The 24,524-nt window shown below is 45.1% G+C and overlaps 2 protein-coding genes across 4 annotated transcripts; one reads left to right on the plus strand and one right to left on the minus strand.

The window, feature by feature from the left end:
- Positions 1-24,360, plus strand: cmtm6 (CKLF-like MARVEL transmembrane domain containing 6). The gene is made up of 5 exons (XM_040117117.1): positions 1-130; positions 2,472-2,592; positions 15,026-15,202; positions 23,027-23,125; positions 23,550-24,360. The coding sequence occupies exons 2-5, from the start codon at positions 2,479-2,481 to the stop codon at positions 23,727-23,729; spliced, it is 570 nt and encodes a 189-aa protein (XP_039973051.1). The 5' UTR covers positions 1-130; positions 2,472-2,478; the 3' UTR covers positions 23,730-24,360.
- LOC120783832 lies at positions 16,077-19,979 on the minus strand. Of its 3 annotated transcripts, XR_005706385.1 has the most exons (4): positions 19,316-19,979; positions 17,868-18,506; positions 17,330-17,514; positions 16,077-16,318 (listed from the first exon to the last, which is right to left on the minus strand). XR_005706385.1 is itself a non-coding variant. In XM_040117116.1 (2 exons), exons 1-2 carry the CDS (start codon positions 19,673-19,675, stop codon positions 18,150-18,152), a joined length of 717 nt encoding a protein of 238 aa, XP_039973050.1. In that variant the 5' UTR covers positions 19,676-19,979; the 3' UTR covers positions 17,521-18,149. The 3 variants fall into 3 exon arrangements, 1 of the variants encoding a protein (XP_039973050.1); XR_005706384.1 differs by lacking the exon at positions 16,077-16,318 and having other exon boundaries at positions 16,334-17,514; XM_040117116.1 differs by lacking the exons at positions 16,077-16,318; positions 17,330-17,514 and having other exon boundaries at positions 17,521-18,506.
- Positions 24,361-24,524: the final 164 nt, after the last annotated feature.

Here is a 24,524-nt window from a genome sequence, read left to right on the forward strand (position 1 = left end):
AAAGACGAATCAGTAAATGCGGAAGTTCCAGTAAAGTGAGTTTGGCAGGCAACAGAGAAACAAAGCAACGAGTTGCCGAGCTCTGCGACTGGAAACTTTCTTTTCCTGTGAACTGGAAGAAAACCGACCGGTGAGTCTCTTTCTGAAGCATTCATTATTTTCATCACCCTCTTACTGTTAACCAACTTCCTGGCGTAGCGGGGACGTTTAGCAGACTTTAGGCCACCATTAACACTTAATGCAAAGACGTAGGTTCTCGCCGCTGCGGAGGAAAAGCAACGCCAGACTGCCCTTAAAAATCCGTCCATTCACTATGTCACGTCGTTTCTTTAGAAAAGCCACATTTTATCCGCGAAACTCGGGTTAAAATATTTTCACGTGTCATAAAACATGGGCTCTTCGCTTCGGCTCGAACTAATAACACCCAGAAGTTTTTATTTGAGCACAACTCCACCTTTTAAGAGTTACCTCCCGTGGTATTCCCCTCGACCACTTCCAACAAAACACACAGCGAGTGAAGGGCGGAAACTGGACTGAGAGCCTCATTGACGGATCGGTCGCTGCTCAAATGAACCAAATTATGTGCCGAATCTACCAGAACACACATCCGCTCACGATAAAGCCTTCGGTCACTTTCCGCATTGTTTCTGTGTTTGTATATCAGCGAGGAATTCGTAAATAAGTCAACTTTTGAGGGAAGTTTGGCTTCGCGATATTGCGCTAGATGACATCTGGTGGGATATGACCCACTGGCTGCCAGTCCGCTCAAACCTCGGTGCCGGTCTCGAAGACCTGCTCACCTGCGCGGCTTCACTTCAGCTCGCAGGGAAAAGGCGACCCGAATGTGAAAAACCCTCAGGTTCACATGTGGACATGGACGGTGTTTTTAGAGATGTGTGTGGTAGCACGGCAGGTGTTTGTGCACAGGCAGGTGACGGTTTGAACGGCCAGAAAATACAGTGGGGGTTTTGTCTTTTGTTTGCTCCTATTAAAGTGCAGGTCATGTTGTCGATCAGAGTCCGCAAAAGGAAATCGAACCCTGTTTCCTCCGTCTACACGTTGGACGCATCGTGGATGCCTTGCACTGACACAGTTTTCCCCGCTTGTCCGCTCTAAGTTTGGCGGGCACGGTCGTTCTTGCTGACCCCCAGCGAACGCACCTGGAGGCCGGTTCTTTCTCCTGCCGTGTCCGGCTCTCCTCAGGCGTCACGGTGACCCGGAGGAAGCCCCGTCTTGTAGGCAGACGTGCAGAGGCGCCACAAAACGCGCAGGACCGGTGTCATCGTGGCACCACGGGATGTGCCAGCGGTTATTACAAAGCTGATGGTGTTTTACAGTGGAGGTGACTTTGTTGTCACCTCGATATTGATCTCGCTGTACGTCGAGATGAGATGTGAAGAGATAAAAGCAGATTTCAGCGTATGTTTGGGAATGTAGAGGCTGCAGGCAGCCTGTTAAAATCAGATGCTCTTACACTTCAGATACCGGCGAGACAGGGGTGTGAGCCCGGCGGGAGAGTTTTCCTCATCTCATTACATTTGCTGATATCAAATTTAATTTCCGTACGACTCCTCAGGTGCTCGGGGAGCTGGGAAACCTCCCGGGGTTTCTGTTTCCCCTTTAGAGAGACCGCCTCCCTGCTCCGGGACCAATATGGGAAAGTCCTCAGTCCGAGGAACCGGGGTCGTTTGGAGCTCAGGCTTAATCGGCTCTCAAAGAGGGACCGATCGTGTGGTCGTGGATGGTGCTCTGTTGTGTACTGCGGCGCTTTAAACAGAACACCGCCCGGTGTTGGAACTGTTGATCGGACACCACAAGACATTTGAAGACAAGTCCCTGGACACTGGGGAACCGCGAAGCACACGTTTGGTACATCGTTCCAGACCAAAGAATTAATCGATTAATCGATAGTGAGAATGTGAGTTCGTTGCGGCGCCGGCGTATTTGCCTCAAGGCACATCGGGGACAAGTGTTGCCGAGTAGCTCAGGCTGCTAATGCTGCGGTATGTGGCATTGGTGTGTGATGTGTACACGTCCCCGTACCGCCAGAATAAACCTTTAACATTATCGTCAACATCATTCAACACATTTTAGTGGATATCTCCTCGTCACTTTCTAACGCTCTGCTTTCCCAATTCAATTTCCAAGCGAAATGTTGCTGAAAACTAACAACATGACTCACAACATGATGATTTTGTTTTACACTTGAAGGATTTTTGACTTTGACACATGACAAAAAATGACCACCGCGATTATCGAACCCAGTGCTGCTGCCGATTTCCGCTTCTGTCCCTTCAGGACAAAGTCACGCTGATATCTGGCTCCTTCTAAGAAGAAGATACGAGCCTGTGTTCAGTCTGTGGGCTGTGTGAAGGACCGTGTCTGTTCCTCTGTTCAGTTTAAACACTCGGTAACGACGGAGCGTGTGTTTCTGCAGTAAATGACCGAACTCTCTCTCTTGTGTCTCCCAGCTCTATCATGGCCACTGAAGTTTACTCCTCCACGACGGCTCCGAACCCCAAATCCTCCTTGTGCATGGTCCCATCAGAGCATCTGGATAAAATGCGCTTTCTGGTAAAACTAATGGAAGTGGTGAGTTCAAAGATCCTGAAACTGTCTTATGTCTGAAGCCTCTGAGCTCTGCTCACACGTCATGTCTCGGATTGTTTTGTTTTTTTTATCGAACAAAAGCCGGCTGGTATCAAAAAAGCTGCCAACAAGTAAAAATCAAGTGTCTCCCTGTATTTGTGTCTTTCTGCAGGTGTATTACAGGGTTTCTGCAGGTTTTTAAAAGTCGTAAAAAAAACATTGAATTCACTTCCCTCCAAAAAAAAGGAATTAGAAGTTTTTAAAAAGTCTTGAATTTCATTTACAAAGCTCTTGAATATTTTTGTTACCTGCTGTAGACTGTGACATTGGTCACAACTTTTGTTGTGAGGAAACTTATAAGAGACAAGTGTTGATTTTTAGCAAAAACTTCAGTGAGTTAAAGTTAATTATATGTTTTTTAATTGGTTAATCCATCCGTTTTCCGTATCTGTTTCTGTGTCTCTTCGTTGTGTTTTTGTTTCTTTGTAGCCTTTTTTTAGTCTTTTAACTGAGCTTTGTGACTTTAAGACAAGAAATGTCAACAGTTGCTTCATACAGAGGCTCTGTGCCCCGTGGACTCAACCCATACACGTGTCCAGGTCCCCTTAATTGATTCATTACGGTACCAGGAGGTGCAGGCAGAAAATGTGATATAAACGTCAATAAATTAATACATAATAAATAACTAAGATGACGTCTGATTGTGAAAAAGGTATTCGACCATATTCCATGTGGTCTCAAAAATGTAACTGGGTGAACCCTGCGGGGACCCGGCATTAGCCGATCTGGATCTGAGCTGGGTGAATAATCATCTGAAACAGTGTGAAGATTTCATGGCACTCGTTTCCCCATGAACATGCATTACTGTTCGCTGCTGCCTACTGAGCCGATGATGTTCGTGCAGCCTGCCACCGTGGTTTCCATGTGTCCATGATGACCACAGAAACCAGGGAGAGGAAAACCATGCGGGAGCTGAGTTTACTGGAATCTGGAGTCATACACCTGTTAGCCGGCAGAGAACTGGGTGCAGCTTCCTCAGGTCAGGTGCCATCACACCTGTACAGATTTGAGAACACGGGCATCATATCGGAGCTCAGTAACTGTGCACATTTTCAATTGGTGCATAGAAAGAATCTGAGTGGAAACAATGGAAATTTTATTAAAAAAACTGTAAATCGGTGTAAAAATTGTTGGGAGTTGTGCTGATTAGAAAACCAACGTGAAACAAACGCTTTAGGAAACGCTGACGTCCATGAAGCGCAAAGAGAGGAAACCATCAGGTCAGTGAGGAGCCGTGAGGAGACCGGAACCTTCCTCACATCAACACATGGAACCAGCAGAAACGTCAGATTTCCATCACGGTTTTCCGTCAATTGAGCTCTGACTGCAGCTCTTTCAGGGACCTCGTCTCGCCGTGTCCGCTTCTTCTGTGGTGGTTTAACAGCAGCGACTGGATAAATCGGCTCACGTTCACACAGCAGCAGCGGAGGGAGACAAGACTTTGTTTGCATTTTCTTTTGGCCATTTGTTTTGATGGAAACCTGACTCGTATCAGCAGTTTGTGTTCAGGAGATTCTTCTGATGTCAGATCAGTCCGGGGGAGGCTAAAAAACCTCTACAAACCCCTGTTCTGTCTTTCATATGAGCTTTACTGGCATGAATGTTAAAGTTACATCACTGTCTAAGCCAAATTAATTATTATTGAATAATTAATTATGTTTTACACAAAAAAACACAACAGACAATCACAAGAACACAAATTCCCTTTAAATGCTACAGTCCATCAGTGCGTATATACACAAACACAAAATGACCGAACACACTGGAATGAATTAGAAGACTCCGTCCTTATCAGGTGTAGCGCTGGGCTACGGGGCTCGTATACTGTATAGCAGCGTTATAGGGCCAAATAACAGTTGTGCTTGTGTCGTGCTAATTTCCCTCCAGTGGGTCTGCCCGTTTTCTTTTTGAGTGTGTATAATGTGCTTGAGTCACTGCAGAGTGACAGGTTGTTTGTGTATCTGTCGGTTATTGTGCCGGAACCGAGCCTCGTCTTTTTCCCTGTTTCACCGCAGCTCCTGAAACCGAAGCTCAGCCGAAGCTCAGGTGTTTCTGTCTGTGAGCCTCGAGCCGTTAGTCCATCGACAGAAAAATAATCTGCACTATTTTGATAACCGATGAATCATTTTGGTCATTTTTCAAGCCAAACAAAGAGAGAGAAGGTTCCAGCTTCTCAGCAGACGGGGGTTTGCTGCTGCTTCTTGTCGTGTATGACGGTAAACTGAATCTCTCTTTGGGGTTTAGATAAAACATTTGAAGACAGACAATTGATCGCAGCTCATTAAACACAGGAGAGTCCCACTTCAGCTCTTTATGAATCAGATCAAATATCCGGAGCTCGTTAAGCTCAGAGTTCTGGACCAGGAGCTTCAGTATCTGGATCAAGGAGTTTGTGAAAAATCAGGCGTAAAAGTCAGTTTGTTCCAGATGTTATTTCGCTGTGTCACAACAATCAATCGACCTTCTGCTGCTCAGCTCGTGTTCAGGTTGCAGCTACAGGTCGTCAGCGTTGATTAGGCTTCATTGATGTTAATGTTGATTCACTTAGTAGCTGCCACTAAAAACTGTAGGATTTGTTTCTTCTGGCCCAACAACAGCTGATCCCAGATCTGAACTGAGTCTGTTACTTGGAGTTATTTATAACTTCAGCTACTTGCAAATGATGAAAGCTAAACTTAATGAGATTCAATAAGGGATTTTTCCTGGAAATGAACTGAAGCTGACGACTGCCTGAGTGGAAAGACGATAAAAGAGCACAGCCAAATCTGGACCAACTCATCTGAGACCAGAACACCACAGAGCTTCACCTGGTTTTATGCACACAACACAGGCTGTGAGCTCACGCCACAAACAGGCCGGTCCGAAGAGTCAGAGCAGGGTCGGTTCTGCTCTGATGCAGGTCAGTTGGACAGAAATAAGAGTGATTTTACTCGCCGTAAGTGCAGAATGTTCTTCCCTCTCCCCCCCCTCGGTTCACAGTCTGTGCTTTGTTAACAGTTGTTGTGCAGTGAGTAACAGTTAATATACTTTATATTACTGCTTCACTCACCATTGAATGTTCCTGACAAACGATGCTGTTTTTCACCAGGCGTGACCAAAGCTGAGGCCTCAGACTAAACAGTCTGTCTCCTATTCTTCAGTTTAAAAAAAAAGAGCTCTAAATTTACCCAGAATGCATCACGGATCAGCCCTAATTTAGATAAGTGGACAGTTTAGTGGGTCTAAGCCGGAGTCTAAATTCATGCAGACAGATCTTAAACAGAAGAAATAAACCTCCGGCTCAGTCGACCTGCGCTTGGGCTGAGTTCGTACCGGCCCCTTATGATATTAACGTAAACACACAACATGGACAGATGTGACAGACAGAAATGTCTCTTACATCAGGCTCACTAACCGTTTTCTATCACAGTAAACTGAATATCTGTGTGGCAGCAGGACGGTGTGTGTGTGTGTGTGTGTGTTCGTGGTGATGAAGGGACATGTCTCTCAGAGCAACGGTCGTCTCACTGATGGGTTTTTAATAGTTTCTGGAAACAGTGGAACCCAACGACTCAGAGAAACCAGATGCATCACAGCAGGAGACATTTCAGTGTTGGTTTGAGTCTGTGCATGAAGTTTGTGGACAAGAGTTAAAACGGTGAGACTTGTAGTTTAAGGCCTCGTCATGTCAGTGTAGCAGTGCATCGAATTTCAGTAGTAACTGATATTTCAGCTCTATGGCTCAGAGGAATCAGATACACCAGACACACACACAATACTCCGTGTGTGTGTGTGTGTGTGTGTGTGTGCGCAGCAGCAGCGAGTGTGTGACCTCTTTGTGACTGGATCTTCCTCATCCAGCGGCTCTGCAGGAAGCTGCAGACCGGGAAGTGAAAGTGTTGCAGACCTGACTGTTGGAGAGAGAGCTGTCGTTAGCAGATCTCAGAGCTGCTGACCCTCCGCTGTCGCAACAGTTAACTGAGGGCTGCGAGGGCTGCATCCGGTCCGACCCTCTGCACGCTGCTCGCATTAGTTGGTGGTTGACAAAAACAGGATCTTCAGGGAGGGAGGGAGGGAGGGAGGGCGCTCCGTCTGTCTGTCTGTTGTAAAATGGCCTTATTCTCAGACTTCGGTTGCATCAAAACTTTTATGTGATTTGACATAAAACTCCTGTAGATTACAATGTGAATACAAGTAGGGTTGCGACTAATGCTTACATGCATATTTGTTATTGATTCATCGGCAGATTGCTTTCTCGATTAATCGTTTTCAGATGTCTTGTTTTGTCAGATCAACAGTCCAAACCCCAAACAGATTCAATTTATTATCGTAGGGCATGAAATTCTCATATTTGAGAAGCTGGAACCAGAGAAAGTTTGGCCTTTTTGCATGAGAACTGATTTCAAAGATCATTTGATTATCAAGATAGTTGCTGAGTAAGAGCATCAGCAGAACTTCAGCCGTAAAGGAAGCAGGTCACTGTTTGTTGAATCCAAATAACCAGTCAGTTACATGTCCAGTCTCGCAGTGCAACACAGACCATGGACTTGTGTGTGTGGTGCTTTTTCTTTTTGGCCCAATGACACGGGCTGCTGGAACTCTGCTACTCCAAACTGTCCTGAAACAAGCAGGTTATTAATCTGTTTTATTCTCAAAAGCAATAAAACACTTTACAGAAGAACACTGACAATTTACACGTACAAGCCTGCATGTCTATGGTGCCGGTAAAGCTAATTTGGCTCCACAGTGAACCAGCCTGACACAATTGACTGAAAAACTTATCTGATTCCCGAACCACTGGACGATCTGTGGTAATTTATCCATCCACAGGGCCCTGGGGGATTCTTTGAGGAGCCCGTGATTTCTTGTTTTAATATTTCTAACGGCGTATTCTGATCTAGAGGGCAGAAAGCACAGAGGGTCACGTGTGTGTCCACAGGACGGTTCCCAGTCAAGCTTTCACTCGCCTCCTGTAGTTCCAAGTATGTCCTGGTTGTGGCTCCTTCTTCTCTTTGCAAAACAAACAAACCCACCATGCGAAGCTACAGAGCGCAGATGGTTGTAATGTCAGTCCTTGTTTTCCGATGTGCTCTCCTTCACCGACCTTTTGTTTTTAAAGATGCATTAACCTCTGTTTTGGCCTTGCTGCGTTCAAAACCAATTGAAACAGTACACGCTTTTTATAAATCATAGCACAACCAAAACTAATCCTTATTATTTGCATATACCAGACTTCCTACATAAGCTTTTCAGACTCTGTAAATAAACTTAATGGTGTCAGCTGTTAAACAAGGAATGTTGAACTAACCTTAACTTCCTGAAGTGCTTTCACAATACAGACGCACCAGTGTCTTCATCTTAAAATGCCTTTATTGTGAAACAGACACGGGAAGTGATGAGCTGGTTTTTAGCGGCAGCTTCTCTCATCAACATGAGCTGATGTAGCATAATGAAAGGGGATTTCCACTCTACTGATGCTTTTTAAAGGACTGACTGAATGAATGAATGTAGATGGGACTCTGCTCCTGCAGCTGCTCAGGAGTAAAGTTGAGGAAATGTTGGCTTTTTATTCAGGTTTTAGTTTCAGTCGGTGATGTTGGCGTCAACTCCGGGTCACATCTGCTGCTCGTGGTTTGTTTGGCCAGTGTGCGTCAGAGTCGTGTGTCCTCAGATCAGGTGGGAATTTAATGACGGGGTGTGAAGTAAGTCAGGGTCCCTGCTCACAGACATTTTAGTGGGAACAAAAAGCTGAAACCGGAAAATTGGGGATGGGACGCACTTGTTTGTGCATCTTGTCTCGTGAGCAGTCTAGTTGTTGGAGGGCGGCCTGAACTGAAGCCACACTCGTTAAGTGTGTAACATGCGCTGTGTTACAGCCTCTGTGCTCTGTCCTCAATGGTTGACCTGCTGTTAATATTCCTGCTCCCCTAAGAAACAACAGTAATGATGATTTCAGAGACCTTCTGACCATCCCTCTGGCCTAGATTCTCAGTCCTAAACAGGCCCCTTTGTCTTGTAAAAGTCAAACCACACTGTGGGAGCTGTTGACTTGACCTTCGTGTTTCTCCAGAAGTGGCAGAAACACAAGAACAGTTCCCGAGCTGCACTGACTTTTTAGTGCCTCAGCAGCGAAACTCATGGGACCGTTTGGTTGAAAATGTGGTTGGACTTCTGCTTTAGGAAGAAAAAGGGAAAAAAGTGAAAATAGGTTTAAATAAAATAGAGTTAACAGAGTTTCTCTCAGTGCAGCAGCCTGTATGTGACCGTGGTAAACAAATTCCGTGGTCAAGTTCCCCGCAGCACAACCGAGTTTGATTGGAGGAGTTTAAAGGGGCGTTCAGCAGCATATACCGTATGTTAATAAAACTCGATCTCAGTGTTAGTACGCTGAGTCTGAAACCAGCGTGGGTGATATGGATCAAATCCTTTATCATGATTTATTTAACTTTATAATCAATTATAATCAAAATCAATTGAGTCTCTGGAAACAGAGAAAGAGTGTGTTTTTTGTTCATCCAGTGAATTGAATAGTTTACAGATCAAAGGTGCTCATGACATTGATGCAAAAATCATATAAGAATCCAACGTTGACATAAATATAAAACACCCAGAGATGTTAAAGGATATTCACCAATATCCCGATCAAGCGTCTGTGGCCCAGATCCCGATCCAAGTCCTTTTAATACTTGGTATCTGCTGATACCAGGTCCGATCTGACGCTTGTATCTACTTGATGGGCGATCGTCTACATTTTCATATCGTCGTATTGTCATTACCAGACACTGCCGATAGATGATTCTGTCACCTCCGGGTAGATGGGAGGGCAGTGTGGCGGGGCTGGATCACTCCTTTTTAAAGCTCAGTAAAGCCGATCTCACAGCGCAGCAGCTTTTAATAACCTCTATTCTTGTTCATAAAATAATGGTTTTTATCTGCAGCAACAGCTCGGTAACAACTCCTGGTTAAGACTATACTTACACTGTCTGTGTAAATATAGTCTTAACTATACAGCTTTACAGCTGTCTGATGATTTCAGCTGCATTAAAACAGAGTGTGTGATGAGAGAGAGTCTTCCTCCCTCCTTCCCTCAGCCTCTCTCTCTCTCTCTCTCTCTCATCACAGACACCAAACACTAGTTTTGCTGCAGCTTAAATGTGTTAAGACGAAGTCAGTAACAAATTAAATTCATAATTAAAAACAAATTTTCAGCCAAATGTCAGTAGTTACAGGGATTTACACTGATGAGCCACAACGTTATGACCACTCCGGACTAATATGCTGTAGGTCGTTCGTGTGCCGCCAGGTCGGCTCCGACCCGCCGAGGCCTGGACTCTGCAAGACCTCTGAAGGCCCCTGTGGTATCTGGCATCAAGACGTCAGAAGCAGATCCTGCAAGTCCTGTAGGTTGTGAAATGGAACGGCCGCGGATCGGAATTGTTCCAGCACATCCCCGGGTCTCGGTTCGCCTGCGATCGCCTCTTCGACGGTCGATAATCGTCGGTCTGATTTGCAGATCGGCCAAGCCTAATCTGAAGGTCCTGGTTCCAAACCCTAAAGTTGATCTGCTGAAATTATTGATCTGAAATAAGCTAGTCGATAAGTTTAGATGGAAAATGTGACTCCTGAAAGTGACCTGAAGCAACCCTCTACAGAGAAGACGTCTCACTCTGTTAGCGGACTAACTACAGAAAGTTAGTCCGCTCTGATTGTACAGTGATGTTACAGAGTGGAGCTTCCTCAATAAGCATTAAATATAGTTAAATAAGGTTATCCAGTTGCATTTTGGGACATGTAGGATCCAGTGTTTTTTGGACTAAAAGTCAGGATATGTCCGCCTCTGCTGCTCAGTAATCGGACTCTCACAACAGCCACCGTATGGAAGAGTAATATTAAATCACTGAAGAGTCTTTGAACTTGGCCTTAACATCTGACCTGCTCCGTATGAGTACGTCCGAGGATTCTTTTCATAACCGAGGTCTCTCCGTCTTTTGGCACAAACATGTAAACTTGATCTTTAGGCAGTCGGGTGTTAATGAGCAGCGGGAGCATGCTGAAGTCTGTTGGAGAGGCTCTTTCCACACGCCTGTTTCGATGTGTTAAATACCGAGCGAGTGTTTGGATGCCGTAGAAGACAAATGACCTCAACGTTCCTGTGAAATCAACGTGCAGATTCATCAAAAAAAATGACAATGATCATTAGCTGCAGTCCTAATCTCAGGCATATTTTCAGCTCAGGTGGGAATCAAACCTTCAGCTGTGGCATTGGTGACGCCTTGCTCCATGGCCCTACCCTCACATCTTAACTCTGTTCGGTAAAAGTGGACCAGGGGAGAGCTCACACTCTGAGACCCCGTAGACGTGAGACGGTCTGATCTTTCACGCTGTGGTTCAGGGTTTGTCTCAGTTTGAAGAAAGCAAAAAGACTTTTTATAACCTGACGTCCAGCTCACCAGACTCGCTTTAACGCAGCGTATCCCTACGGTAAAACCAGTGGCGTGATGGGAACTGAGTCTGGAGTTTGGTTCACCACGTGACCAAAAATACACAGCACAGAGGGAGAAAGCAGAAAACTACACTTATGTTCCCAGTCCTACATATCCACGTCTTTAAATCTCCACTAATCTATATTTATATGTTAATGCATCAAGTGACTCTGTAACTACAGAGGTTTTTAGCCTCTTTAGCTCCTAGTTTTGGTTTCATGATACATTTACTGTCTGGTTTAGTTTAACCTAAAGAAAGAGCGGCAATGTGGGTCTGATGTGGCGGGAATCAGGACTCTGAGAGTCTCTCTCCAGCTCCAAGATGAACGAAATACCAAAGTTGTATCGTATTATTTTTCAACCCCGCAGCTCTTCAGAGGTGTGGTTGACCAATAAAATGACCGCCTTTTAAAACCAAAGTAGCTCTGCCTGCATCGCTTGCCGTCACCTCATTAAGTAATTATTTGTTCACAACTCGATCGTGTCTCTTTGCAGTTAGTGTTCTTACGGAGCGTTTTTGACAGGTGTTATTCCCTTTTGTAAACATCTGGATTTATAGCTGACACCCATCCACCAAAAAAAAAAAGGCTGGATTGGCTCAGTTGTAGGAATGTTTCAGTATTTTGATGATACAAATTTTCATGCAAAAATATCATGGTACACGATATTATGACACCTTCATCCAACATTCCTGAAATACTTTTTCCTTGGACACACTCGACAGTGAGCTGTATGATCTCAGGCTCATCGAATCAAACTATCAGAAAACCGTAAAAACCAAAAAATGGCTTATTTCAAGTTCAAGACAGTTGACTGAAAAAGTAAAACCATCGTACCGACACACCTGCTTAGATCTGGATCCTGGATCTTTTATTTCAGGGTGCGGATCTGTGTTTATCATTATTCCTCTGTTTGACTGAATACTTTGCGACTCGAGTTAAGGACACACCTTCACACACGGCAGAATATGTTTACATGCGCTCGTGATATGCGTGTTATGATGTTTACATGGAGGATAATTAACCTGGGCCTGTTTTTCATCAATCCACTGAGAAGGGTGTTTGAAAAAATGCACTACAGAAGACGAAGAAGGAGAAGAAGTAGTAGTAGTCGTGGTAGTTGTAGTTCACAGTTGTTAGAGTTAGGGTTAGTTTATCTGCCGTTAACCCGAGGCTCCAGCAGTCAGAGTTACACAAGTCAGGTTACAGTGTTTGCTGTAATAAAACTCCCCTTTTTAGTCACGGTCCTTCCGCTGTAGCTCAACAGGGAAACGGTGGAAACACAAAGAGGGAATTTTATACTAAGCCAACTGGAACCTTGACAGACACTGACACAGACTGCGGAGGCCTCTTTTTAACTGTTTGCACAAAACAAGGACTGTGGATGAACAGGAGGAACGAGGCGGCAAGAAAAACCTGTTTCAGTGTTCACGTGGTCGGCTTCTCACACTCCTGTTCATACGATTGGTCAGTAACAAGGGGAGTGAATGAACCACTCAAATGAGCAACAGCCACAGTTTTATTTACCGTTTGTTCGCAGAATTTTTTAAAATGATGTAAAATATACGAACACATCACCAGGACAGGATTACACTGAAAAGGCTGTTCACCATAATAAAGTTCAATCAGGAAAAGTAAAAGTACTCAATGCAGAAGAATGCCCCCTGTGACTGTTGTGCTGTTTATATATTATATCATTAGATTATTATTACTCTGGCATTGATGTGTAAACTTTACTGTTGTAGTAGGTTGAGGTGGAGCTCGTTTTTAAACTGTTTTATATAAAAGGGCAACAGATTAGTGTTTGATTATGGATTAATCTACTGATTATTTTTCAATGAATTCATTAATAGTTCGATTTGTAAAAATTCAGAAAATATTGAGAAATGCTGTCGCAGTTACCCAGGTCCCGAAGTGACACCTTATTATTGTAATTAATAAAATACTTTAAAGGAAAACACAGCAAATCGTCACAGCTGAGAAGCTGGAAATATGAAATGTTTGGCAATTTTACATGAAAAATATGACTTTCAAAATAGTTGTTGTTTTCTGTCTCAGCTGTAATTGTACATTCTGTTGGGTAGTTTACCATATATAAAAAACCAACATTTTATAAACTCTTTATATGTTTTAATGGAAAAATCTTAATTTGTAAAGTAACTAAAAGCTGTTAGATGAATGCAGTGCAGTAAAAAGTACGTTTCCCTCTGAAATGTGGTGGGGCAGAAACAATAAGTTGCATACAAAGAAAATACTCAAGTAAAGTACAAGTACCTCTAATTGAATACTTTGGTACAGCCCTGAGTAAATGTACTTAGTTACTTTCCACCCGCTATGGCTTCATTTGGATCGTACCATTGAATCCTCCCTGGTCAGAACTCTGGTAGCGGCGTCTCTCTCCAGCAGGACGAAAGCTGACGTCCTCCTTCCTCTTCCTGTTGACTCAGCTCATTGTGGTTCAGACATGCTCAGGATGCCCGTACAGTGTGTGTTGGCGTTTTGGGCAGCCGCCGCCCAAACACACAAACACAGAGCTGAGCGGTTGAGGCGGTTCTACCTCGACAGTCACTTCGCTTTTACTGAAACACTGGGACTCAGCGGCTGTCGGTGTGTTTTCTACGGGTTTATTGTCTCGGCGTCTGCTCGGGCTGGAAATACATGTGACATTATATCAGTCATATTAAAGACTGTTGTTCTGCAGCAGCCAGTACGGTACCACACATTCATAGACTCAGTGCATTCAACCGCCACGGGAGATTTTAGTCACTTTGGGTGTTCCTAGCGACTCATTTCCCTTTTGATCAAACGGAAATTTAAATTTAGACTATTCGACTAGTCGGGGTGAGTGTGGCTAACAATGGCAGTGCTAGCGCCGGGGGCGTGGGGGCAGGGGACACGGTCCATTGTCAATGTGTTTGTGTGGGGGGGAGAGAGAGAGAGAGAGAGAGATATCCGGGGGGGGGGGGTCCAGTAATTCCCCCAAGAGAAAAGCAGAAGGAGGAAACCTTGAATAAATAAAAATGAGTTAGTGCAGCAGCTTTTTGCGAACCAATCCACTAGACCATTGCCTGCAGGGTTGCAAATGAATCAACAGGGCTGCTCAATGGCAGTAGAATACCAGAGTTACAGGACTTTTTTTCAGTTGATGTGATGACGTCTATTTATTTCACCAGATTAGCCAAAAACTGACTGTGACCTGGTTATTTTATCTGCGCGTGGTGTATAGAACGTTGTCTCATAACGTTGTGGTTCATCAGTGTAAATCCCTGTAACTACTGACATTTGGCTGAAACCGACATTAATAGTAAGATTGTTTTTCACTGTGTATCAATCAGAGCTGGAACCACTTCAGTTTTTTATACAATCGATCAGTAATTTTTCATGCTAAAGTGCATAATATTACCTAGTTTCAGCTTTTCAAATGAGAAGATTTGCAGTTTTTTTTCTTTGTCTCGTGTGATTATAAACTGAGTATTTAGGGTTTAGGACTGTTGGTTGGACAAAGCACGACATTTTAGGAAGTCACCTTGGGGTTTAGTACAGTGCGATGGATACTTTGCATCATTTTCTCCCATTTTCTAGGCCAATCGATCAATCGGTAAAAGAATCAACAGATTTGTAATGGTTAGTTGCGGCCCTAATATCGGTATTACAATGAGACTATATCTAAAGAAGATTATATCAATATCATCCTCCCCTACTGATGCATAAATGCGTCAGAAGCATTGGGATGTTGCAGCTTCTTGTTCCTTGACATCTAAGTCGATGAACAAGAAGGAAAAACACATTTCTGATCGAACGAAGACTTTTAAAAGTCAGAACTACCTACTCACCCTTCTGAGAGAGAGAGAGAGTTGGTTGGTGTGAAGTTGCCTTTACGCCTCTTTAACCTGATGTTCTCCGTCTCTCCGTCAGCTCTTTTCCTTCGTGGCCTTCATCCTGGAGGAGGTGGTCAACAGCTGTGTCAGCTGCACCGCCCTCTACTTCTTCGAGTTTGTCAGCTGCACGGCCTTCCTCTTCACCCTGCTGCTCCTCATCCTCCTCTCCACCAACCTGCACACCAGGGTCAGCATCACCTGCTGGCCCAGTCTGGTAAGAGCTGACGCTGAACGCTTTCTATTGGTTACGTACTGGAAATACGTTAATTTTCTTTCTTGTTGACAGTCAGATGTTCTGATCGATACCACTCTCCAGCTACAGCCAGCAGCTGGTTAGCTTAGCTTAGCATAAAGACCGGACACGGCGGAAACGGCTGGTCTGGTTGTGTCCAAAGGGAACGAAATCCACCTACCGGCTCTTCTTAAGCTCAGTAATGAGCATGTTATATTTTGTAGGTAGGTAAAAGAAAATGTTTGTCCTTCTCAGAGTGCAAACATTTTATTATTCAGTGTGACTTCCACTTCCTGAAGACATCATGATCTCTGATGTCCCTCCGGAATAAAGCTCCAGAAATACGCTGCAGAACTTCATTCAGAATCTTCCTGTTTTTAAGTTTCCTTCAGTATCAGTGATCCAGTGACAGTTGTCTGTACATCCACGGCTACACTGCAACAGGAGCTGATCAATGGAAACAGATGTAAGCTAAAGAATAAAAAGGGCTCAAGTTGTAGCCCAGCGTGTAACTCAGACTCCACTGTCTGGTTTTGTCTCCTGTAAACAGACAGTGTAGCTCCTTCAAATTTACACCTGTAAAAATACTCAGCCTGGGGAGTTATAGATGCATTTCCCTTTTAACTGCAGAGCGATTCATGACTTAAAAATGAATTTAAATTACATGATGATACAAATGTATATGCATTATATGGGACATTCTAAGTCTTCGTAATGAATACTAAGTGAAGACACGTGGACACTCAGTCTTTATTGCAGTAATTTTACTGTTATATCCAGTTTTTCCCTGCACATGACCATATGTCTACAAAAACACTTCTTAAAAATAGCTGTTAAATGTAAAAATAAAATAAATAAAAAAAATAAAATAAAAGCGTTCTTCGAATGTGCACAGTGAAACAGGGACTTGTGTTAGTGCAGTGCTTCTTCTTTGGATGGTTGATGAGGGAGGCCCAGGACGACCGTCTACACCTTTATTTTGCATCTATGTCTCTGTGCGCACACGTCAGTTACTGCTGAACCGCTTCTGTGTGAGCTTCACGGGCAGGTTTATTCAAACACTTCAAGGATTGTTTGCACCAATCCACCTTAAACTGCCTAAAACACAACAACAAAAAGACAGATGCCGGATGTCATTCCACACTAATCAGATTTATTGATAACGTCACCTAACTAATAATTTGAAATAGAATGGAAACAGACAAGTTTGATGAAACGCTGATCGAAAGGAAGAAGTAATAGAAAGTAAAGACGGTTATTTGTAAATTAAGGTTCTCTGCTAGATGGACTACATCTGCTTCAAAGAAATTTCCATGTGACAACACAGGAAGTGCATTTAGTCCGTCTGTGGCTGCTCAGTGAGGGTCGGAGCCGTGTGACAGTGAAGTCAAGAAGGCGACTTTCAGTCCTCTGACTTTCTCGGTCATGGATCGTTTTAAATTCCTGTGCTGTTTTCATTAAAACCTGGATTCATGTGATGTTATCGCATAATGCCGCGATTCTAAAACTATGAGTTTCTCAGCAGCAGCGGGTTGGGAACGACTGCAGGTTTACATGTAATGGTTCTGAGATGAGATTGTTGGGTCCTGGCTCAGTGTCCGACCACAGAAACAGAAACATCTGTAAATGAGAACAGCTGTATGTTGAACTGAGCTGCAGTGAAACCCGCTGAGGTGACGACAGAGGAGGAGGAGACTGATCCCCGGTTTAACTCTCAGCAGACGAGCAGACCGTGGCCGCGAAGTGAAGAACTAACTTTCCGTCTCCCCTCTAACTTCCTCCGTGATCGATACTTTTAACTGCCAGTTTGTGCGATCACACAGCTGTTGCCGTTATCCCGTATTTATGCTGATTCTGTCAGATGACCATGAAATCCAGATGTTATCAGCTGGCTGCCTGTCATGCAGTTTTGTTGTGGTTTGAAGAAGAAGAGATTTGCCTGTTTTTCCGTTGTTCAGGTGATTCACTGTGGACAGAGCTCTCTGCTAAAACCACCTGGAAACGCTGTGTGGACGCAGGTTGTTTTGAGACGGCCTAGTGTGGTCGTACCCCCTCATGTCTTCCTCTGAGTCCTGTTATTATATTATATATACACTTTATTGTACTGACCTTCTGCTGTGTGCCAGGTGTGAAACTGGTGTTGTATGTCAGGAAGGTCACCCTTCATGAAATGCTGTATCGTAGGGGAACTCTGTGGTAACCACGCCAGCTTGAAGTCCATGGCCCAACAGCTCAGGTTGTCTTCTGGTGAAGCCCATTAGCTCCACGGCAACAGAACTGTCGGACTCTGTCACCTACCAGAAACATATTAAGACTAATTGTTGCGATGAAATACTGCGAGTCTGCTAATTAATAGCGAGCTTTAACTGGAACGCTAAAGCGTGTCAGTGTAACGGTAAAGGAGGAGGCTACCTGGCACACTGATGATGATAAAAGAAGCAGTTTCAGGGCATTCTGTAAATTATTGCAGGGTTTATTGAGTTAGAATAGTAACATAATTATACAGGTTTTCTATCGAAACATCATGATGAATGTGTAGCTGTTAGATGGGGCCCTTTCATGTGAGGGCCCCAGTCAGTTGCCTGCCTTGCCTAGTAGTAAAGTCTGCCCCCGATACAATCATTTCTCATACACAAAGACCACTGACCTGCGCCAGTTTGGACTGATTCCTTTGTGGAGTCCAACATGAAGGTGTAGTGGCGGTTTGAACCCTGGTGAACCGCAGTGTCCGTCACCTGAGATGTGGTTCAACATGTCCTCCAGCTGCTGGCTGATAATTTCAGCCGGTAACCCCCCGCCCCCTCCTGCTCAGTGTCTCGTACACAGGCTTATTCGGCTTCGAACGTGTTTGTGTCCCCGTGAGCTTAACACTCCTCACGCTCTGGAAACGTTCTACCACTGAGTAGAAGCAGCGGGCAGCAGGCGGAATTCACGGCAGCACGTCTCTCAGGTGAGGCGAGGACTTCCACATACCAGAGTGTCCACCGTGACAGCTCCACTTCACCCTCATCTGCGCTCCTGAGTGGAAAACCTCCTTCTCCACTATGGGCTGGCCACACGTCTGACACATTCTGAATAGCTCCATCAGGTTATGGTTGTAAACAATTGTACAGTCTTTGTCGATGTCCTCGTCAGACTCATCAGACGTTGTTATTGAGCTGAACTCTCGCTTTGAGTGGAAGCTGCTGTCGTCCAGGGGGTCGACTGACACCACGATGCAGAAGCTTTCATCTGACGCGGCCGCTGGAGGTGACTGTGAGGAGCTGCCTGCGGCTCCGCAGGTTGGCTGAGAACAAATTAACCAGAGACGGAAAACAGACGTGAGCTTAGCATGGGCACTTTATTGAATTTGTGTCATTCAAAGCGGGATCACATCCGTAGCTTCCGGAGAGTGAAACCTGAACATACAGGTTCTGCTCCAGAGATTTAAAAAAAAAAAAAAAAAAAACTTCATTCAGAACCTCGTTGTCATCTGTAACATCACTAATAACTAAACATTCAGCCTCGGATCAGAGTCTTTCTCAAAAGAATGTTGTGTGGCTCGCTTCGTACTCTGTGTAGTCCATTTGAAATTATAAGCAGATAGTCGATAATCTAGTCAAGTCTAAGAAGTTCCACGGCGTTCAGTCCCCTCTGTTCTGGACTGTCCCCTTCGGTGGAGCGCCTGATGTTTCGCCTGCAATGTTTTGTGGGCTGATGGGAAATGTTGTTCTTTAAAAATCACTAAAAACCATAAATATTAAATGACAGTATTAGACGGCTTTTCAAAAAACTTCTGCTCCTATCTGAACAAACTGTACTATTTGGATCATCGTTTCAGCCATTTTCAAGCTAAAATACCAAACACTCTCTGGTTTCAGATGCGATGATTTGCTGTTTTTCTTTGAATTACATGAAGCGGGTTCCCCTGGATCAGGGGGCCCCCTGCCTGAGGTTTCCTGGGGCCCCCGGATCACTAATCCCGCCCCTGTGTTTAGTAAGAGAGTCGCGTTTTAAACTAGAACCGTTCATGTGTCGTTACTGACGCAAACAGAAGACTAACAGACACCAGGTGCTGAAGGACCGCGGTCACCGACGGCTGTCGGGAACATTTACCTGAGTCCTGGCTCTCTTTGGAGCCGGGGGAGACGGATCCGTCCCGACGGGCTCACCCTGCTCTCTCCCGGGGAACACTGACGGCACAGCGCCGCTCTTCAACGTCGGCTTGGGCGTGATGTTGAGTATTTTAGCCCGGAAGTCCTCCTCGTAGTCCTCAGGTTTGAAGTGTAGGCTGCAGACCCTAACGCCGCTGTACTTGGACACCGGTGTGTTCTCGTCGTACCTGGGGTTCTGGATCGCCGTGAGCCACGTTCTGCAGCGCTGCGGGTCTCTGGTCGGTAATCCGTGAAACACGACGCCCATTGACTTCGCCTCATCGTAGCCTTTACATCCAGGAACGCAGCACCTCCACGGCATCGTTACAGTGTCCAACAGAAAACAGGCTAAACTGTGAAATGTAAAAATGGCGACAGTTCATTCACGACTGTAGCAGTAAAACAGTAATTTTATATGTCTACACAGGCTACGTTAGCATAGCCGCTGCAGTTTCTTCTTCGTCTCCTCCTCCCTCTTCTTCTTCTTCTTCTTCTTCTAACAGCGGTTGGCGAACAGCGCAGGTGGTACGTGAACGCCACCTTCTGCTCCAGATTGCGGACTAGAGACTTAAATCCTCCCCATTAATCTGGTCTGTCTGGCGACCTCGAAGAAAACTCCTCTGCTCCGGCCGCTTGGCAGGTTCATTAAAGATTTAAAGCCGAGTTCCTGGGCTCAGTCCTCCTCGGTTCTTCCTTCATATGTCGTCTTTCTCTCTGACTGCAGGAGTTATAGTCTCCTTCTCTGTTATTCTGAGTATGCTGTTTAAATTGGAATGACCTAGACGTAGTTCTTCCCTTGAACTGCCTATATTTCTCCTGTTAGATTAACTCTGTTGCTTAAACTGTACCGAAACCTTCCCCTTGTTTCAGTGCTCCACTTCCCTAGCCACTCTGCTATTCACACCGACCTCGTCGGGACCAGTAGTCCTCATGGACAGGGATAAAACTTGATATTTAAGAGTCTAACTTCTCCTAATGCCATTATTAACACAAGTGGTCATTTTAATTGTGCTTTAGGGACCAACTACCAGAGCATCAGGACACTGCCACTAATTGGAACTACAGTAATTAACTATCAAACATACGGTTTTTCAGAAAGTATTCAGACCCCTCGACGTTTTGGCTGGACCGCAACAGCGGGGCCAGCACTATAAACCTACACGTCGCTGACTGACCGACTGAGTGATAAAGTTACACCACCGGTCGGCTGAATTCAATTCAATTCATTCCAATTCAATTCAATTTTATTTATATAGCAGCCAAACAATAACAGAGGTCACCTCAGGACACTCGTCATGTGGAGCAGGTCTAGACCGGGACTCTGATTTACAGAGTTAGATTTACAGAGACCCAACATTCCCCCAATGAGCACGAACTGGGCGACAGAGGCAAGAAAACCTCCCTTTAACAGGTAGAAACCTTGAACAGAACCCGGGTCGTGGTGGGAGGGGGGGGTGGGGTAGAGGGAGGGGGGGGAAAGAGGGAGGGAGGGAGGGGGAGAGAGAGAGAGAGAGGGAGGGAGAGGGAGGGAGGGAGAGAGAGAGAGAGAGATGGGGGGGCAGGGAGAGGGAGAGAGAGGGAGGGAGGGAGGCAGAGAGAGAGAGCTGAAGTTTCCCCATTGGTCGTTGCTCTCTCAAAATTAATTGGCGCAAACAGTTTCTATTTCATCATCAGGGGACGTTCAATGGCAGTGCTGCCAACTTAGCAACTCTGTCGCTAGATTTACCAGTTAGAGACTCATTTTCACAAAAGCACCGAGCGACAGATCTGGTGACTTTCTGGACAAACCTGAGCTACTCTGTAGAAGAGAGTCGCCGGTATTGACCCGTCAGTGCGAGGTCGAGGCTTTCCCTAGGTCGTCTTAATGGGCCTCGTTTCAGTCACTGTTTCGTACTTGTTCCGTCGTCTGACAACGGAAACAGACAAACGTGTAAATGAGAAAAGCTTTATAGGGAATCCAGGTGTATTCAATTACTGTATCCGTGAGCACAGAGAGGAGGACAGAAGGGAACAGATAAAGGGTGGTCCATGGGTGGCCAGACCTTCTCCTATGACACTAGAAATTCAGCTCGGGTGCCTCCCATTTCTGTTGATCATCTTTGAGATGTTTCTGCACCTTGACTGGAGTCCACCTGTGGTAAATTCAACTGATTGGACGTGATGTGGAAAGTCAAACACCTTTCCATGTAAAAAGGTCTCGCAGCTGACAAAGCATATTGGAGCAAAAACCAAACCGTGAGGTCGAAGGACCTGCCTGCAGAGCTCAGAGACAGGATGGTGTCGAGGCACAGATCTGGGAAAGGCTACAAAAAAATGTCTGATGCATTGGAGGTTCCCAGGAGAACAGTGGTCTCCATAATTCTTCAATGGAAGAAGTCTGGAACAACCAGGACTTTTGATTCTCTGGTCTGCTGAAAGCAAGACTGAACTGTTTAAGCGTCACATCTAGAGGGAATCGGGCCCCAATCATCACCAGTTCCACACCATCCCAACAGTGAAGCGTGGTGGTGGCAGCCTCATGTTGTGGGGGCGTTTATTCAGCAGCAGGGACAGGGAGACTGGTCAGGGTTGAGGGAAACCTGAACGGAGCAAAGTACAGGGATATCTTAATGAAAACCTGGTCCAGAGCTCAGGATCTCAGACTGGGCTGAAGGTTCATCTTCCAACAGGACAATGACCCTAAGCACAGATCCAAGACAACACAGGAGTGACTCTGGGACAACTCTGTGAATGTCCCTGAGTGGCCCAGCCAGAACCCTGACTGAAAATGGCTGTCCACCGACGGTCCCCATCCAACCTGACAAAGCCCGAGAGGATCTGCAGAGAAGAAGGGCAGAAAGTCCCCAAATCCAGATGTGCAGAACTTGTCAAGTCAGACCCGAGAAGCCTCCAGGCAGTAAACACTGCTAAAGGTGCTTCAACTAACTACTGAGTACAGGGTCTGAGAGCTTATGTCAATGTGATATTTGAGTTTTTCCGTATTAATAAATCTGCAAAAATGTCTAAAATTCTGTTTTCTCTTTTTTCATTAAGGGATATTGAGTTTATATTGATGAGGGGAAAAAATGGGTTTACGATTTTAGCATCGGGTGCGACGTAACAAAATGTGAAAAAAAGCGACGGGGTCTGAAGACTTTCTGAACTCAGTGTTGCCCACGGACGTCCTGCTGAGCCGAAGGGTTGATGGACTTTCCCAAGTTATCAAAGATAAAACAAGTGTGTACCTCAGAATGTAAAGTTTGTAGGAGGGACGAGAAGTCCTTTATGTGCCGTCCACCATGTTGTTTACAACAGCGTTGCTGAGTTATCACGCATTCGTTGGTGTCGTCAGTTTTCTGTTTGTTTCTTTGCCGATGCCTGCAGTGTCAGAAAGAGGCAAAAGAGACCAAGCAGAGAACCAGAACGAAAGAGTCAATAAAGGGAGTCGATGGCTGCAGAGTATTATGGCAACTTGGAATCGGATCCACAGTGGAACCAGCTATCAGAACCCGTCCCTACTGGTTACACAGAACTGAGCGATTTTTGATCAGCTCATGTAAATCTCAGCAAGGCGGCAACTAAGCCTATTTCCCAAAATGCCGAACTTTCCCATTAAGGTGTGGCAGGTTGTGTTTGCCCACAGTGAGCAGGAGACAAAGTCGTCAGCCGCTGATCTTCCTCTTCTCCTCTGCAGGACTTCGGGTACACCGCCAGCATCGCCCTGCTGTTCTTCGTCTCCTCCGTCATTTTTGCTTCAGACAACACCGGCACCACTCTGGAGAGAAGTGCTGTGGTAAGACACTGCTGTCCCGTCTCCCCTCCTCCTTTCCTCCCCATCACCTTCTTTTTTCTTACCTCTTTTATTCCCCTTCATGTCTCCTCCTTTTCCTTCTCTACCTCCTCCTTATCTCCTTTTTTCTCTCCGTACCTCCTCCTTGCCTCTCCTTCTCTTTTCCTTCCCTATCCCTTGCTTTCCTTTCCTATCTCCTTTTTTTATTCCATACCTCCTCCTTTCTTTCCCTCCTACACCCCTTCTTCCTTCCTATCGCCGCATTTCCTTGGTTCCAGTCTCTTTCTGTCCCGCTTCCTTCCTTTCGTCCCATATCTCTTTTTTTTTCCCTCCCTATACCTCCTCATTTGCTCCTCTGCCTCCTCCTTTCCTTTCCTACTCGAGAACCTCTGCTTAAGGTGCTTTCTTTTGTTCTCTCCTGCTCCAGGCGTTTGGTTTCATGGCGATGTCGGCTTTTATCGTGGACCTGGTCTTGTTTTTTAAGACCCGCGGGTTTCCTTGGCAGAAAGACGGGAGGCTGGAGTCCAGTAACGGCGGCCCCATGACGGTGGAGGCTCAACCGGAGACGGAGAAACTCGCGCCGACGCCGAGCAGCGTAACAGAATAAGTCTGTTTTTATTTCCGCACGTGGGCACGCGTATGCTGCGTTCAGAGGTCAGAGATTATGTTAAGCACTATTCCTTTAACCTGACGACGGGAGGCGGAGCGGCAGCGACAGGTGGCTGACCCCGTGTCCATTTTTAAAGTCATTTTTAATCCTGTTTTTCGTCGTCGTTCACCACAGCTGAGGACACTTTGTGCTGCAGTTATCAATTTGATCCGTCTTCCACTCATTAACCAATCACTGTGCAGAGGGTCCATCAGCGTGTGACGTTTTAATTCCAGCAGGTGTGTTCTGTCTAATGTAAAAGCACTGAGACAGAAACACCATCCAGATGAGTTTCCCTGTTTTTTTTTAAAGACTTCAAACGACATTTTCTTTTAAAGGAAGAACAGAGACACTAAAACCATCAAACCACTAAACATTTCTGCTGTAAGGTTTATTTTTTAGGATTCTAAACATTTCAGTGAACTAGAGCTGGACGATATATTGATGAGTCTTTTATTCTGTCTTTGTGTTTTCTTTTCTTTCTTTTTTTTTCATATCATTAAATTTATTAACAGATTTTGTATAAATTGACTTCAAAAATCAAATACTGTGTCATAAAACTCCCGTAATGATTGACTGAAAATCTAAACAACAGAAGTTTTTCACGGTTGAGCAGTTGTTGCGGGGGATCCAACCTAAATCTGAAGGGTCACCAATGATTGTCGGGATAAGTAAGAAAAAAACGAATATTTTTGCCCCACGAAATGTTTTTTTTTTTTTTCTCTCTCTTTCTCTATATTTGTTCATGGGAAA

This window comes from Xiphias gladius, chromosome 22 (genome assembly GCF_016859285.1).
Source record: "Xiphias gladius isolate SHS-SW01 ecotype Sanya breed wild chromosome 22, ASM1685928v1, whole genome shotgun sequence".
Lineage (NCBI taxonomy): Eukaryota > Metazoa > Chordata > Actinopteri > Istiophoriformes > Xiphiidae > Xiphias > Xiphias gladius.